Genomic DNA, 17,270 nt, shown 5'->3' on the forward strand with positions numbered 1-17,270 from the left:
TTGTTTATAGCATCTCTTGACTACACCATGAGCAAAACTAAGTAAAAAAAAACCTATTGATCTGCTATTGGGATGACAGGAGAATAGATGTTAGCATTAAAGGGGGGATGGAGGTGGTAGAGAATGAATGGGGGAGTGAGGTTCTTGCATGGGTTGTAATTTTATAAATGGTTAATTTATTTTTTGAACACTTTTTACATTTAGATGATACCAAGCAAAAGTGGGTTTTTCCTCCCTTTGCATCTTTAAAGCCAATTCCTGAGACACTGAGGTTTCAAAGAGAGAAAGAGTTTTATAGGTTATGCAAGCAATGGAGCACAGTGGCCTCCTCGCCCCAAATTGTCACCCTGATCTGCAGAAATTCTAATATTTTGTAACATCTCAGGGTACTGATAATTGGGATCCAGCTGAACACAGGTTCCTTCATTAATAAACATTAAGGGGTGGAGTAGCAAACCACCATCAGCCACAAGAATTTGGGAGAGGGGTATATAGAGCAATGGTCTCTCATATGGACATTAAACAGAGGTGGGTGGAGTGGTTATTATCCCAATAGTAAGTATACACAGGGTGAGTTCAATCTAGAATTACCATTACATTGACATTACAATTACCATTACACAAAGGTACATTTTAGTCTAGAGTAACCACAAACAGGGGTGGGACCACTCGAGTCAGCTTCAGTAATTTCAGATATCAACCTTTTGCTATTTTTTAATATAAAGGCGTCTATATACTGATTTAGTAATCATAATTATTTAATTCTTAACTCTCAGTTATATAGATAACATTTCTCTCCCATTATAAACTTGTGACTTCAGTGTTTTAGTTTCCTGGCTGCTGAAACAAATACCACGCAATGGGTTGGCTCAAACAACAGAAATTTGTTGGCTCCTGGTTTTGAGGGTAGAAGTCGAAAATCAAGGCACTGTCAAAGCGATGCTTTCTCCCAGAAAACTGTGTTCTAGGGCTGGCTGCGGGTGATCCTTGTCCTTGGCTTTTCTGTCACGTAGCAATGCAGCCTCTCCTAGCCTCTCCTAGTCTCTGTTGACTTCCAGCTGCTTCCTCTGGCACATGCTCTCTCTTTTTCTGCCTGAATTTCATTCTGCTTATAAAGGACTCCAGTAGTTGGAGTAGGACCCATCTCGAGTCACACCTTAACTGCGGTAACCTTGTCAGAAGATCTTATTTACAATGGGTTGACACCCACAGGAATGGATTGAATTCAAGAACATATTTTTCTGGGGCACATGGCTCCAAGCACCACATGCAGGGACTTGGAAATGAGTGTTCAGGTAATAAAGACTTCCTGTACACTCCTGTCAAAGCTGCTGTGAGGATCTTCTGAGATGACGTTTCAAAATCCTTAACATAGTGCCTGACCATTGTTAGCCTTTCAATTATAATTAATAATATTGATAATACTCTTTGCGTATTATCTGTTAATTGGTTTTGAAAAAGGTGTGTAATGCTCAAAGACAAAATTAAAGTTGTGGATTTTAATTTTGAACCAGTTTTAGAATATTTCATTTTGGAGCAAAAACATGGTAAACCATGAACAAAAACATGATAGAAAACCATAAGCAAAAATATGATTTAAAAAAGTCAATAACTTTTTTCTAAGTCAGATGTTATTGAATGTTTCTGTGGAAGTAAATTTACTTCTCACTTTCATAAATTTTTTTGCCATGTTGAAAATTGTCTAGTATTTTTCTTTAGAGTTAAATAACAACCAAATTTTTATAAATTATGTGTTCCTTGTAATGTAAGTTTGATACTTTTTTTGTAGCTTGATGTTCCTTTTAAAAGATTTCCCCCCCTGCCCTTTGGGAACAAACCTAAAAATTATGACTGTTTTATAAGACCCCAAATCATTCCCTGATTTCTACCAGCAAGACTGTGGAAATATTTTGGCTTTTACTTTCCCCAGAAACATTTTTTGGAAAATGCAGTACAATTTGTTTAAAAAGTACTTTAGTCTGAAAAATTTTGAAATTTCAAATGGAAAACTCAAGCATTAGGAATGAAAATGAAGAGTAGAGCATGGTATTTATATAGTACAAAGCTTCAATATGTGAACAAATTAGGCGGTTGTAACTTGTCTAGCAAAAACAAACTCTTTTATTGTTAAACTGGACGTAAAAGAAGGGATGGTGTAGTTTAGTCATGCAGCTCTGCAAGTGAGCACAGAACTTACTGTTCTTTACAGTGGAAGAGGAATTAATTTGGGGAAAATCCAAGTGGGGATAAAAAACGTTTTATATATTTCATTTTGAAGTTGGATGGTTTTAAAAAGTTTATAGTATATTTGCCCCAAATCATATTCTCTATAACTCATCCAGGAAATTCTGATAAAGGTTTTAGGATTGAGACTGAAGTTGAGCACTCTGGGGTCTTGTTTTAATTTGTTTTTTTTGGAAGTGAAAATTAGATGCCCTGGAAAACAACGTAATTTTTGCTCAAAATGCCTTTTTTTCCCCTTTAGATTTCAGAACTGAAAATTGGCTAAAGATAGAGTAGGTAGGAATAATGAAATAGTAGTTATTAAAAATAAGGTAAGGGGGAAACGGAGTTTGGCCCAGTGGTTAGGGCTTCCGTCTACCATATGGGAGGTCCGCGGTTCAAACCCCGGGCCTCCTTGACCCGTGTGGAGCTGGCCATGCGCAGTGCTGATGCGCGCAAGGAGTGCCGTGCCACGCAAGGGTGTCCCCCGCGTGGGGGAGCCCCACGCGCAAGGAGTGCGCCCGTGAGGAAAGCCGCCCAGCGTGAAAAGAAAGAGCAGCCTGCCCAGGAATGGCGCCGCCCACACTTCCCGTGCCGCTGACGACAACAGAAGCGGACAAAGAAACAAGACGCAGCAAATAGACACCAAGAACAGACAACCAGGGGAGGGGGGGAATTAAATAAATAAATAAATCTTTAAAAAAAAAAAAAATAAGGTAAGGTATAAAAATATGTTGTTAAACAGCCCAGGAAGTTTCACCTTTTTGACTGAGATCACCCTTATAATCTAAATTTGATACAGTCAGCCTGGTACTGACTGGAAAATGAAAATGCGCAGAGAAACCTGGTCCACATAATGCTGTATTAGGTTGGCTGTGTACTGCAGCCCAACGTCCACGCACCTTCTCACTGTATAAATATATCACTACAGGTGTCAGTGAGCTTGTGGGACTCCAAGCTCCTGGCTTTTCTGCTAGACCTGAGGGCAAACTCTTAGGAAAAAGTACCCATAGCCTGAGAAGCTGTGGAAAATGGCTTATTTTTTCAGGAGCAAATCTTCAAACTGTTATATACCTTATAAAGTAAAAATTTTTTAGTATATATCCTTATGCATTTATTCATAAATTGTACTACTATATAATTGTATATTCTAAAATATATGTACAAATTTAAAAAGCTATAAAGATTAAACATAATAGTAAAAATTTGTAATTATAATAGTCCTTTTTGTTTTCACTAAAAATATTGGTATAGGATACATGTCAGTGATGTCAGTGAGAGAAATAGGATGAATATATATCATTATCTTGGAAAACCTTGGCTTAATTTTCATACTCTGTAATACTTCAGCTTGAATGTCTGGTTCTTGTATACTTTGAAATGCGTCATAGCTGAAAAAGATATCTCACTAAGATGCATTGTTCTAATAAGTACACTGCAAGCGGGGCTTATAAATAAGGGGATTTATGCTTCACTTTCACCCAGCAATTACGCAAAGGTTTTTTTTTTTTTTTCAATGTGACTGGTCAGTTCCCATCTTGCCTGATGTGAACTGGTCCTCCTGCAAACTATTCAGAAATTGTTGCATTTTAAAAACACACTACCCACGAAACGCTCATTTTGGAAGATTTAAAAAATTGGTTAGAAAGCTGTTTCCAGAATTTTAAAGCATGCAGACATGAAGGTTTCTGTACATGGCAAACATATACAAAATGACAGAACAATGGGAATGTAAAATTATTTTTTTCAAAATGTTTTTATCACTGTTATATACTATCTCTCCAAGTTTCTTTTGAAATGCATTTTCTTTTTCACGTAATATCTTTTTCTTGAAAACAGACTATTTATTTGAAAAAATATGTTATTATAAAACATCAACTAGGAAAATACAGTCATTCTTCATCTCAGAAACAGCCAACAAATTGGAAATATTTCTATTTTTATAAGAGAAAATTATGTAGTCCATGTTAAGGATTTTTTTTAAGTCATAGGAAATTTTATTGTTCATGGAGACAGTAACAACCCTGATACACATGTGGTATTACTAAAGCAGAGCTTTTGTTCAAAACCAGATAAACAAATATAACTTTCACCAAATTTATAACGGCAGGTACATCATATCAGTTCTCAATACATGGCATCATGAACAGTTCTTAAAAACTTTTTTAAAATATTTTTTTTTAATTAGAGAAGTTGTGAACTTATAGTCATGCAAATGTAAAGAATTCCCATATATCACCCCTCCACCAGCACATTATATTGTTGTGGAATATTTGTTACAGATTATGAGATAACATCATCAGACTCTTAACCACTAACTATGGTCTATAGGGTAGATTTGGTATATTGTTTCCATACCCCCTATTAATAACACAGTACATCTTTGACACTGAGGCAAGAATACTACAATATTGCTGTTAACTATAGTACATAGCTACATTAATTGTATTTTTCCCATGCTTCTCCATATTGTCACCTCCCTGGAATGTGATGTACATTTGTCGTGGGTCACAAGAACATTCTTGTATTTGTACTGTTAACCACAATTTCATCCACCTCTGGGTTTGCTGTGTTATTCAGTCCCTAGATTATTCCCTAGTTTTCTTTCAATTGACATTTACATCCCTAAACTACACCTTTGGGCCACAATCTCATTTATCAACAGCTGTGTTAGTTATACTCACTATAAATGTGACCATCAACTCTATTCATTTCTACACTTTAACAGTCAAATTAATTAAAAATTCTATATACGTTAAGCATTAGTACCTCTTCTCAGGCCTCATCCTATCTCCTAGTGACCTATACTTATTAACTCCATGTGTTCATTCTTTGTATTTAGTTCATATTAGTGAAAGCATATAATATTTGTCCTTTTGTGTCTGTATTACTTCATTTAGCATAATGTCCTCAAGTTTCATCCATGTTATTATATGTGCCCCAATTTCATTTCTTCTTAGAGCAGCATAGTATTTCGTCATATTTAAATACCACATTTTGGTTATCCATTCATTGGTTGATGGACACTTGGATTGTTTACATCTTTTGGCAATTGTGAGTAACACTGCTGTGAACATTGGTGTGCAAATGTCTGTTTGCGTCATTGTTTTCGGTTTTTCTGGATACAATTCTAAGGGATTGCCAGATCATATGGTGGTTCTATATTTTGCTTCCTGAGGAATTGCCAAACTGTCTTCTGCAGAGATCGCACCATTTTACATTCCCACCAACAGTGAAGGAGTGTTCCTATTTCTCCACATCCTCTCCAGCACTTATTGCTTTTTTTTTTTTTTTTTTTATAATGGCCATTCTGTGAGGTATGCGATATTATTGCATTGTAGTTTCGATTTGCATTTCCCTAACAGCTAGGAATATTGAACATTTTTTTCATGTGCTTTTTCGCTATTTGTATTTTCTCTTTGGAAATAGCTTATAAATCTTTTGCCTATTTTTAAATGGAATTGCTTGCCCTTTTATTATTTATTTATGGTCTTTTTATATAGCACGAAAATCCAATCATTATTGGATATATGGTTTCCAAATATTTTCTCACCTTGAATGGGCTGCCTTTTCACTTTCTTGACAAGGTTCTTTGAATCACAGAAGTGTTTGTTTAAGGCGGTTCCATTTTCCATTTTTTTCTTTAGTTGTTGTGCTTTTGGTATAAGGTTTAAGAATCTACCACCTACCACCAGGTCTTGAAGATGTTTCCTTACTTTTTCTTCTAGGCGTTTTTTAGTTCTAGCTTTTATATTTATGTCTTTGATCCATTTTGAGTTAATTTTTATATAAAGTGTGATACACTTCTTTCTTTTGTCTATGGATAGCCAATTCTCCTAGTACCCATTGTTGAATACTCTGTTCTGGCCTAGCTGGATGGGCTTGACAGCCTTGTCAAAAATCACTTGACCGTAGGTGTGAGGGTCTGTTTCTGAAGGATCAGTTTGGTTCCATTGGTCTATGTGTCTATCTTTATGCCCCTATCATGCTGTTTTTACTATGGCAGCTAGGTAATACAATTTAAAGTCTGAAAGTGAGTCCTCCAACTTCACCTTTCCTTTTTAAGATGTTCTGGCTTTTTGGGACATTTACTCTTCCAAATAAATTTGATAATTGTGTTTTTTATTTGTTTAAAAAATGCTGGTGGAATTTTTGTCAGGATTGCATTGAATCTGTTTTCCAATTTAGGTAGAACTGACATTTTAACGATATTTAGTATTCCTATCCATGAACACAGAATATTCTTCCATTTATTTAGATCTTCTTTGGTTTCTTTTAGTAATGCAATGTGTTGTAGTTTTCTTTCTTTTTTTTATAGATTTATTTATTCATTTCTCTCCCCTTCCCCCCCACCCCCGTTGTCTGTTCTGTGTCTATTTGCTGCGTCTTCTTTGTCCACTTCTGTTGTCAGTGGCATGGGAATCTGTGTTTCTTTTGCCTGTGTCATCTTGTTGTGTCATTTCTCTGTGTGGTGGAGCCATTCCTGGGCAGGCTGCACTTCCTTTGGTGCTGGGTGGCTTTCCTTATGGGACACACTCCTTGCGCGTGGGGCTTCCCTACGCGGGGACACCCCTGCGTGGCAGGGCGCTCCTTGCGCGCATCAGCACTGTGCATGGACCAGCTCCACACGGGTCAAGGAGGTCCGGGGTTTGAATCGCGGACCTCCCATGTGGTAGACGGACGCCTTAACCACTGGGCCAAGTCCGTTTCCCTGTAGTTTTCTTATACAAGTGCTTTATGTCCTTGATAAAGTTTTTCCTAAATATTTGATTCTTTTATTTGCTCTTGCAAATGCAATTTTTTTGCCTGACTTCCTCTTCAGATTTCTCATTACTAGTGTATTATTACATTACTGATTTTTGTGTACTAATCTTGTACCCTGCCGCTCTGCTGAATTTGTTTATTAACTCTAGTAGCTTTGTTGTAGATTTTTCAGGACTTTCTAGGTATAGGGTCATATCATCTGTGAATAGTGAAAGTTTTACTTCTTCCTTTCCAATTTGGATGCCTTTTATTTCTTTTTCTTGCCTGGTTGCTCTAGCTAGAAATTATAGCACTATATTGAACAACAGTCATAACAGTGGGCATCTGTCTTATTCCAGAATTACCATCAGCTCTATTCATAATTTCCACACTTTTACAATAAATGTTATTGATAATTTTGCATCAGTAAGCATCAGCACTCATTCTCAATCCACATTCTATCTCTTAGTATCCTCTAGAGCTTACCTCTATGAGTTTACTCTGATCATATTTAGTTCATACTTGTAAGAACATACAATATTTGCCCTTCTGTGTTTGGCTTATTTCATTCAACATATTGTCCTCAACATATTGTCCTCAGAGTTCATCCATATTGTCTTATGCATCCCAATTTCATTTCTCCTTACGGTCAAATAGTATTCCATTGTATGTTTGTACTATTTATACCACATTCTGTTTATCTGTTCATTGGTTGGTGGACACTTGGGTTGTTTACATATTTTAGCAATTGTGAATGTTGCTGCTATGAACATTGGTGTGCAAATGTCAGTTTGCTTCTTTGCTTTCAGTTCTTCTGAATATATTCCTAGTAGCAGAGTTGTTGGATCATATGGCAGTTCTATATTCAGCTTCTTGAGGAAACACTGAACTGTCTTCCATAGAGGCTGCACCATTCTACATTACCAACAACAGTGAAAGGAGTGTTCTTATTTCTCTGTATCCTCTCTAGCACTTGCAGTTTTCTGTTTTTTTAAATAGTGACCATTCTATAAAATGTGAGATGTTATCTCATTGTAGTTTTGATCTTCATTTCCCTAATTGCTAGTGATGTTGAGCATGTTTTCATGTGCTTTTGGCGGTTTATATTTCCTCTTTGGAAAAATGACTGCTCTCATCTTTGGATAGAATATGTGGGCAGAGGATCAGTAAGGAAACAGAGAACTTGAATAATATTGTAAATTAACTAGACCTAACAGACATATTCACACTTCACCCTCAAATAGCAGGAGAACACACATTTTTCTCAAGTGCTTGTGGATCTTTTTCCAGGATAGATCAAATGTTGGGTCACAAAACAAGTCTCAATAAATTAAAAAATATTGAAATCACACTAACCACTATTTCTGATTATAATGGTGCTTTTATATGAAGCCTTTCCAAAACTCTCAAGAACATTTTCTTTGTTTACTGGATCTTTTTGAAATTTGCCAGTTGGATTTTATTTAATTACCCCCATCCTAAAGCTATAGTGTTTTTTTTTTAATAAACAATTTATTCACACACCATAGTGTATTCAAAATATTCAATCATTGGCTCTTGGTATAATCACAATGTTGTGCATTCATCATCACAATCATTTTTAGAACATTTATTGTTCCAAGAGAAAAACAACATACCCTTTATACCCCCTATTGTTGACATTTAGCATTGGTATGGTACCTTTGTTAAAATTGATGGAAGAATATTACAACATTACTGTTAACTGTAGTGCATACTTTGCATTATTTGTATTTTTTCACATGTACCACCCTATTATTAACACCTTTTAATAGTGACATATATTTGTTTTAGTTCATGGAAGAACATTCTTATATTTGTGCAATTATCCACAGTCATCATCCACATCAGGATTTATTATATTATACAGTTCCATGTTTTATCCTCTAGTTGGGTGCTTTTTAACTTCTTATCATAGCAACTGCCCTATTAGTGAGTGGTTACACATGTACTGTTTTCCTATAGAAATTATTATTATTGCTACAGAGTTATTCACTCTTAAGAATGTTTCCATATTCTCATCAAAAGTGGTTTTCTATACTTTATTATAAGGTAGAATCTAGCAGATACCCTAAGCTGAGTCATGGAAAACATTTGTACTTTTCATCCAAGTATACTGCAAATCTCCCATGCAGCTTAATTAGTTCTAATAATTAAAATATTCTTAAAATATTCATCACTGTCTTCAGCATTTGCTCATAAAGGGATGCATTTTAGTTCATTGCCTTACTATTTTCTGATTACTGGTTCAGTCATTTTTATTTTAATGCTATGTTTACTACAGTAATCCATTTCTTTTGTTATTAAGTATACACCTGGAATCTTGTAAGACTTGAATTGTGTATGGCTTGACTATAAATATATACAATTACTTGCTAATATCTTGCTATTATCTTGCTAATATCTTGAGGCACAACATTCACTAGGCGAGAGGGTAAAGGTATATACGTATATACTAGTGGCTATAAATACTTTTCTGACAATTTTGAGTTTTGAGGGGATTGATTTGTCAGTGAGTTTAGGTTGGTCACTATTATTTTTTGTTTGTTTCTTTTAAAGCAATTTTATTGAAGCATAGTCACAAATTATACATTCTATCTGAAGTGCACATTCAATAGCTTTTGGTATAATAACAGAGCTGTGCTTTCATCACTGCAGTCAAAATGAGAACATTTTCCATTTTTATAGTGTGGCTGAACAATTCATATCAGGAATGGGGTTCTCAGTTTTGTCATATTCTAATTAGTATTATCTTTCATTTGAAGTTTCTTTTCTGGACTTTTTATGCCATTTGTCCAGTTTATGGGATTAGTTTCATTAACAGTTGGGGATTATGGTCCATAAACCCGTTTAAGTGTGCTCACCCTAGCTGCAAGAGGGCACAGTGTGTTGAAAATGAATGGCCAAATGAGGGCCCATTTCCCCCGCCCCAGGTCTCTTCGGGATCCTTGCTTTTCTCAGGATGACTTGGGGAATGCAACCTGTGACCTAGGAGTAAAACCTAACTAAATTGTTCTATAAAAAATAAGTGAAAATAGAATTTTTGTATTTTCTTCCCCACCAAATGTGTCCTCTGGGGATTACAGCACTAATGTCACAATTCAGCTTGTTTTGGGCTTGCCTTCTTAAGAATGTCACCAAAGTACCGTGACTGGGCTGTGGCCCCGGAACCTGAGCCTGGCTTGGCCTGATGAGCCACACCTTGGCCTGGAGTGAGTGGGGACTGGGCAGAGGGGAGAAGCGAGGTCCCTGGGAGCCTCCCTTTCAGAATCCTCAGGCAGCCCACTCTCCACTCTCTTGTTCAGCTGTGAGCTCTAGGACGGAGGGGCTACTTCCTGGTCATCTTTGTGGAATTTCTCACCCAGTAGGTGATGCTGGGTTCTTTCTTTTCCTAAGCAGAAAGCTGGTTTCTGGTTGTTATTTTTAAAGGGGCAGATCCAGGCCATGTCTCCTTGCAATTTACAGAGGTTGGTTAGCTGGACAGTGGAGTGCGTTGTTCCAGTGCCATCATAGGACTGAAATTTTTGGCTCTCTGAAAAAGAGGCAGTAGAAGTATCCCGTTGGTGCTAGTCCAGCCAAAGGTGGTCAGAGTAGCCTTTGATGAAGCAATTGACAAGGCAAAATTCGCAACGTGCTCATGTCGGTCTTTCTTGGAGGGTATTTTATACAGAGAGCGTCTCATTCCTTTATCCCTTTATAATTTTTTTCTGCAGTTTTCCTATCTGAAGAGTTTGTTCTTCCCTGTCAGATGATGTTGATACATGAAGGGTGGGATACAGAGAGCTCTGCTAGTTTGTTGAGCGGGGCCACGTGAAATAACAGCTTTTGTTTGTTATTTTAATTGCAGATGCAGAAACCATGGAGTTGAGCTGCAGCGAAGTACCTCTTTATGTAAGTTCCTATACTTTGGGCATCAGATCGAGGTGGCCCTTTCTTAGACTCAAGATCCATGCAGCTGAAATGGGGAGAAATATTTTGCTTGCTATTGAATTGAGACTTTTAAAAACAACACACTGAGCATTACTTTCTAGGGCAGTTTATTTGCCTGGAACCTTCTGAAACTGTTTCGCTTCTGGTTCCAATGTCTGGGTTTTGCTTATATTTCCTTCAGAACCATTTTTTTAACTGTATAATTTCTGAACTAAGAAATTGTTAATTCACTCTTAATTTCTGACCAGCTTATTTTATGATGATATCCAGGTAATAGCCAAGAATGTTTTCTATATGTGTTTTTTGGGGGGTGGGGGTGGGGTTTCAATGTCAGCTAAAATCGTGATATAGGAATTCAAAGGCAAAAGTCCTGGGACAAATTAAGAATAACCGGAGGATTGGGTGACAGATAACCAGTGAGATTCCTGGTCAGACATGCCTTCTTGGTTAAGAGAGGGCTCCCATTTCTGAGAATAGTTACTGGGTATAAAGGGGAAGTGAACTGATTGTTTCCTCATATATAGATGTCAGATAGCCTCATCTTCCCTCCTGCCTTCCTTCCTATTATGGACAAAACCTCTTTACTTGGGATTTGATTTTATTGGTGGACGGTGGGCCTGAGCAAGTGGGTGTACATGTGTGTACACATATATTTGGTATATGGGGGCGACTGGATTCAGGTGACCTTTGAAAATCATTAACTTACAGAACACATCAAGAGGACCTGGAGTTGTCCTGAATGATGTTGCAGGGACAGGATATATGATATCCTGCCTCTGTCCTGCCATAACCCACTGAATGGACTGGGGGAAAGTGGAAACTACAATGTAAACTATAATCCATGAGGTGTAGCAGTGCTCCAAAATGTATTCATCAAATGCAGTGAATTTCCCACGATGATGAAAGAGATTGTTGATGTGGGAGGAGTGGGGGTGTTGATGTGTGGGGAGTGAGGTATTTGGGATCCTCTTATATTTTTTAATGTAACATTTTGTATGATCTATGTATCTTTAAAAAAAAATCTATTAAAAAAAAAAAGTACTGGATCTAGAAAAAGGAGATGACCTCAATTAAAATTTATCCTTGGAAGAGCAAACTCTCAAGTAACGGAAAAAATTTAATCAGAATCCTGAATTATTAAATTAATTAATTAAATTAATTAAAATAGTTTCACTTCACTTTACCTTCACTCACTTTACCTTTCACTCCCCAACGTACCTGACTAGCTTCTTCCCTTCCTCTTCCATCCTTCTATTCTTCCATCTATCCATCCCATCTTTCCTTCCTGTCTGTCTGTCTTTCTCACACACCCACATCCCACTCTGTTTTCGGGAGAAAGACACCATATTAAACTGATATCAGAATAATGAAAAGCTGACTCCAGGTAACCAATGGTTTGTACCACTGTAGGTTGTGATTTATAGGTCATAACACTTGCCTGTACACAGCTGAGCTCGACCAAGCCAGAATGAAGGATTAAAAAAAGGCTAAATTGTGAAGTACTCCCAATCTACCTTTAAAAAATTTTTTTATACATTCCTCCTTCTTGGCTATATTCACTTTACCCTGTTCCCCAACCTCAAAACAATCAAAAAACCTAATCATAATCGAAAACCTTGAGGTTGATCAACATCCTGGTAGCTGTTTGAGACTCACACCTACTAGTTTATAACCAGACTAGGCAAGAAATAATATAACTTGCCTAAGAGGAGAAAGACTTAAACCACATAAAAGAAAAAATATTTTTCTAAATATCAAATAATATGTGCTAATTGAGCAAAATAAAAAATACAGAAAACTGTTAAAGTAAATCACTCATTCTCACCCTCTATGACAATATGCTATATTAAAATTAATGTATTTGATTCATTCTAAGGTGAAAAATTTTTCTGATTTTAATCTCTCTGAAACAGAATGCTCTTATATCCACTGTGCATACTGAAGATGTCATGACGCAACTGCCATTGCCTATGCATGTGGGACCTTGTTGTAATGGTTCATATTGCCATGACTTCAGTTTACTTTTGTGCCTTGCTGGCACTACATGAATTAATTGCCATCAAAAAGATTTTACCATTATTTGGTATTAAAAGGCATGGTTACTGTATATACAGAAAGACATGGAAATAGCAAGATGATACATTATAAAAATCTGTCTAAGTCTGGGAGAACTCTTTTAATAAATACATAGTAAAAATGTAGGTAATTAAACATTTCATAATTGGCAGTTTTTTAGTGGAATATAAAATGAAGGATATTTTAATCACTGACATCTATGAGTAGATGAAATATAATATAGAGATTTAACATATTCCTACCACAGATGTGGGTTGTAGCCTGCTTTTTTACTTAGCATTCTATGTCAACATTATTGCAAACTGACCTGGCATGCAGTCTCTTGCAGTAAGAGGTATGTGGGGGTATGTTAAAATGAAAACAAGTCTTAAACCAAATTCTACCAAATGGGCAACATGTGTACAGAACAGGCATAAAAACTATCCTGCAGCATGTTTCTGTGTCTTGGGATAAGGCCTCTCTGTCCTTCCGTCTTCAGAGTTCTGAATATATTCACTTCCGATTTCTCCTAGTTTATTACAATCTTTTTTATAAACACCTAATATTTTTCTTATAGCACACATATTCACTGTAAAAAATTAGAAATACAGATAAGCAAAAAGAAAAAAATAAAACACATCTAGCCCGTCATTAGTGATGGCTGTTATTGACCATTTTGGTCTATGTCTGTCTAGGGTTCTGTCTCTAATTCTGTTGAATTTTATCTGTGGTTCTTTTGACATTTATTGAGATGATATTGTGCTTTCTTATTTGACTGATGGTGATATATTTGATCTCTTGATTTTGATGCTTGTGTGCTATTCTAGTAATCCTTGGTTGCTATAACTGGTTATTTTGGAAAAGAAATTAAAATAACTCTGGCAGGTCTATAATTAAGAGAAAACCCAAACAAAATTAGGAATTTTGAGAATGCATAACATTTCCTGGCTGTTATTTTAAAATGATCAGATAATATTATGCATAATTATGTGCTAATGAACTGAAAAGATCAAAAATAGGTTTTAAAAAAATGCAAATTGCATGGTTTATCTCAAGGAGAATTAGATCACATAATGGAGCAATAATCTTGGAGGAAAAAAATGATTAGAAGTTATTCTCTAATTTCTACCCATTCTCTTAAAACAAGGTACTGCATCCAGATAATTTTATAGGTCATTTTTTGTTCCTTTGATTATAATCTGTTTTTATCTAGGTTCTTATAATATTCTTATAACTAAAACACCTCTCTTTCTATTTTTGGGTGACATAGATAATCCTTCCTAAAGATGATAGATATAGAGATGTCTTTATATCTTTAGAAAATCTATGGATGTGAAGTTTTTTTATTCCATGCATTTTGCTTGGGTCCATGAAGAAAACTTTCAACTCTCTTTAGGTTTCCTTCTTTTATATCTTTGCTATTGTGATATTCAAAGATTTGAAATATTTTGTCCTTTTTTTGGTCTAAATTCTAGAAACATGTTTTATCTTTGTTCTCTACTTAATTTAGTATCGAGGTGTTTTTGTTTGTGTTCTGTTTTTCTGGTTGCCAGTACAGTTTTAGATTCCATTACTTTGTTTTTCGTTCCTATGCAGTATTTTCAAATCTCGGCCAGTTTGTCTTTATACCCATATAGTTTTATAGAGATAATCCTTTATGTTTCATTGCGAACATGAAGAAAAAATCAAATTTTTTATTCTGTCTCTCCCAGCAATATATTTTAGAGCAAGGGTTCTTAACCTTTTTAGTTCGTTGGACCCCTTTGCCAGTGAGGTGAAAACCTGTACTAAGTCTGGACTATACTGTATTATTTAATAAAATAGGTCACACCCGCACCAACACCTTCCCACAACAATAATGGTTAAGAACCCCTGTTTTAGAGGGAGGCAAGTCTCTGATTTTGTCTTATGCGTTCTAGAAATTTGGGGTTCACTTCTGTTTGCTCATCTTTAGGAGGGAGACTATCTTACTATTGGGATATAGGTGTATTCCTCAACTTAGCCACAGACTCAGTTGTATGAAGGCCCACTTTAATTAAAAAAATTTTTTTGTTGTTGTTCTTTATCTGCTTTTAATTTTCTCTTTCCTTTGGTTTTGCGCAATCTGAATATAAAATGCTACGATACAGTTTTTTTGTGTGTGTGTGTTTCTTGTGTTTGGAATTTGTTGAACTTCTTGGGTTGATAGTTTTAGTTGATAGAGTAGATTTATAGTTTTCTGAAGACTGGACCTTTTAAGATATTATTTCCTTAAATAATTTTATATTCCCAGCTGTTACGGATCGAGTAGTGCCATTCAAGAAGACATGTTCAAATCCTGACCCCTAGTCATGTGAAGGTGAGCATATTTATAAATAGGATCTTTGAACATATTAGTTAAGAAGAGCACAAAATGGTTTGAGGAGGGCCCTTGATCCAATATGACTAGTGTTTTATTAAAGACAGGAACATTGGACATAGTAAGACAGAGAGAGAGAGACAAAGACAGGGAGGCGACCACGTGACGAAGATTGAGTCTGTACAAGCTGAGGAACATCGTGGATTGCCGACCACCACCAGAGTCCTCCAGACTTAGAGGAGCAGGGCCTGACAGCACCTTGACTTCAGGCTTCTGGCCTTCAGAACTGTGAGAGAAGATATTTTTATTTTTTTAAGTCACCAATTTTGTGGTAATTTATCTTGGTAGCTCTTAAGAAACTAATTCACCATGCCCCCTTCCTTAAGACACTCCAATAACACGTTAGTTTGCTTAAAGTGGCCCCACAGTTCACTGATGCTCTTTATTTCTTTTTTTCTTTAATTCTAATTTTTTTCTCTCTATGTTTTAGTTTGTGTATTTCCTATAGTTATGTCGTAGGGTTCACTAATGCTTTCTTATGCAGTGTCTAATAAGCCATCAGTCCTACCCAGGGTATTTTTTTGTCATGACTTGCAATTTGCCTCTCTAGAAGTATGATTTGTATCTTTTAAAATCTTCCACATCCTTCTTTTTTTTTAAATTTATTTATCTCTGCCCCCCCCCCCCAGTTGTCTGCTCTCTGTGTCCATTTGCTGTGTGTTCTTCTGTGACCACTTCTATCCTTATCAGCGGCATCGGGAATCTATGTTTCTTTTTGCTGCGTCATCTTGTGTCAGCTCTCCATGTATGCGGTGCCATTCCTGGGCAGGCTGCACTTTCTTTCCCGCTGGGCGGCTCTCTTTATGGGGCACACTCCTTGTGCGTGGGGCTCGCCTATGTGGGGGACTCCCCTGCGTGGCAGGGCACTCCCAGCTCCACACAGGTCAAGGAGGCCCGGGGTTTGAACCGTGGACCTCCCATGTGGTAGGCAGATGCCCTAACCACTGGGCCAAGTCCGCTTTCCCACATCTCTTCTTAATTTTTAGAACATGTTGAGTTCTTATGACTGTTTTAATGTCCTTGTCTGATAATTCTACCAGCTGAATCAGTTATGAGTTGATTTTGATTGATTGATTTGTTCTCTCAGTATGGGTTGTATTTTTCTACTTCTTTGCATGCATGGTAATATTTTATTGGAAGCCAGACGTAAATTTTACTGTGATGGGTGCTGGGTACTTTTGTATGCTTGTATTTTTGTGATCTTTGGCCACTTTAATTTTTAAAATGAACAGTGGAAGTCCGATGAGTTGCTACTGCAAGAAAAGAGAAACATTTAGTATATTAAAGTTAGAGAAGAAACAGAAGTTGATAAAACTGGCAACCAAGAGTTCTATACTGTCAATTTACAGAATTTAGGGATGTTAGCATTCCAAATCCAATTTTCAGCCCCTGGGCAGCTTCCTGTATTTGTGCTTTAATGGGGACAGAAGGGGTAGTTCTGCAAGGCCAGGCTGTTTGTTCCCAGTAGGAAAAAATAGTGAAGGTATGCAATCTGGTTTGAGATCTATGCTTAATGTTTAGATGAAATGATAATTCAGAATTAGGAGAGAGGTATGTTTTAAGCCAGCAGAGAGTTGTAGTGGTGAAGCTAAAGAGAAGTGTGACAGTCTAAGTATAAATTAGAATTAGTTTAACTGGTCTAAAATTTTTTTTCCCTCGGATAATACCTCTCTACTTGACATGACTTGGTAGCTTGAAAGCCCTATACTGGAATTCATAGAGTAATTTTTGAATGAGAGAGTTCATTGCTTTTAATCTTAGTTTTATTTTCTGGTTTGTACATAAAAGGAGATAGGAAGTGGCAGAGAGCAGCTTAGAGGAGAGATTGTGCATACTGAGTATTTAATTGAATTTGGAGAGAGGAAGAAATTTTGCAGTTGTATGTCTTTGATGGTGAATGGTT

General features: G+C 36.5%; 1 protein-coding gene across 2 annotated transcripts in view; it reads left to right on the top strand.

Moving 5' to 3' along the window:
* ARHGEF28 (Rho guanine nucleotide exchange factor 28) overlaps positions 1 to 17,270 on the top strand; it is a 346,092-nt gene that overhangs the window by 55,508 nt on the left and 273,314 nt on the right. For both annotated transcript variants that reach the window (XM_058310148.2, XM_058310153.2), the window contains exon 2: positions 10,832 to 10,875. In XM_058310148.2, coding sequence (XP_058166131.1) covers positions 10,843 to 10,875 — 33 coding nt within the window. In that variant the 5' untranslated portion in view covers positions 10,832 to 10,842. The remainder of the gene's footprint in view (positions 1 to 10,831; positions 10,876 to 17,270) is intronic.

The sequence above is a fragment of the Dasypus novemcinctus genome, chromosome 2, assembly GCF_030445035.2.
Source record: "Dasypus novemcinctus isolate mDasNov1 chromosome 2, mDasNov1.1.hap2, whole genome shotgun sequence".
NCBI classification, from domain to species: domain Eukaryota; kingdom Metazoa; phylum Chordata; class Mammalia; order Cingulata; family Dasypodidae; genus Dasypus; species Dasypus novemcinctus.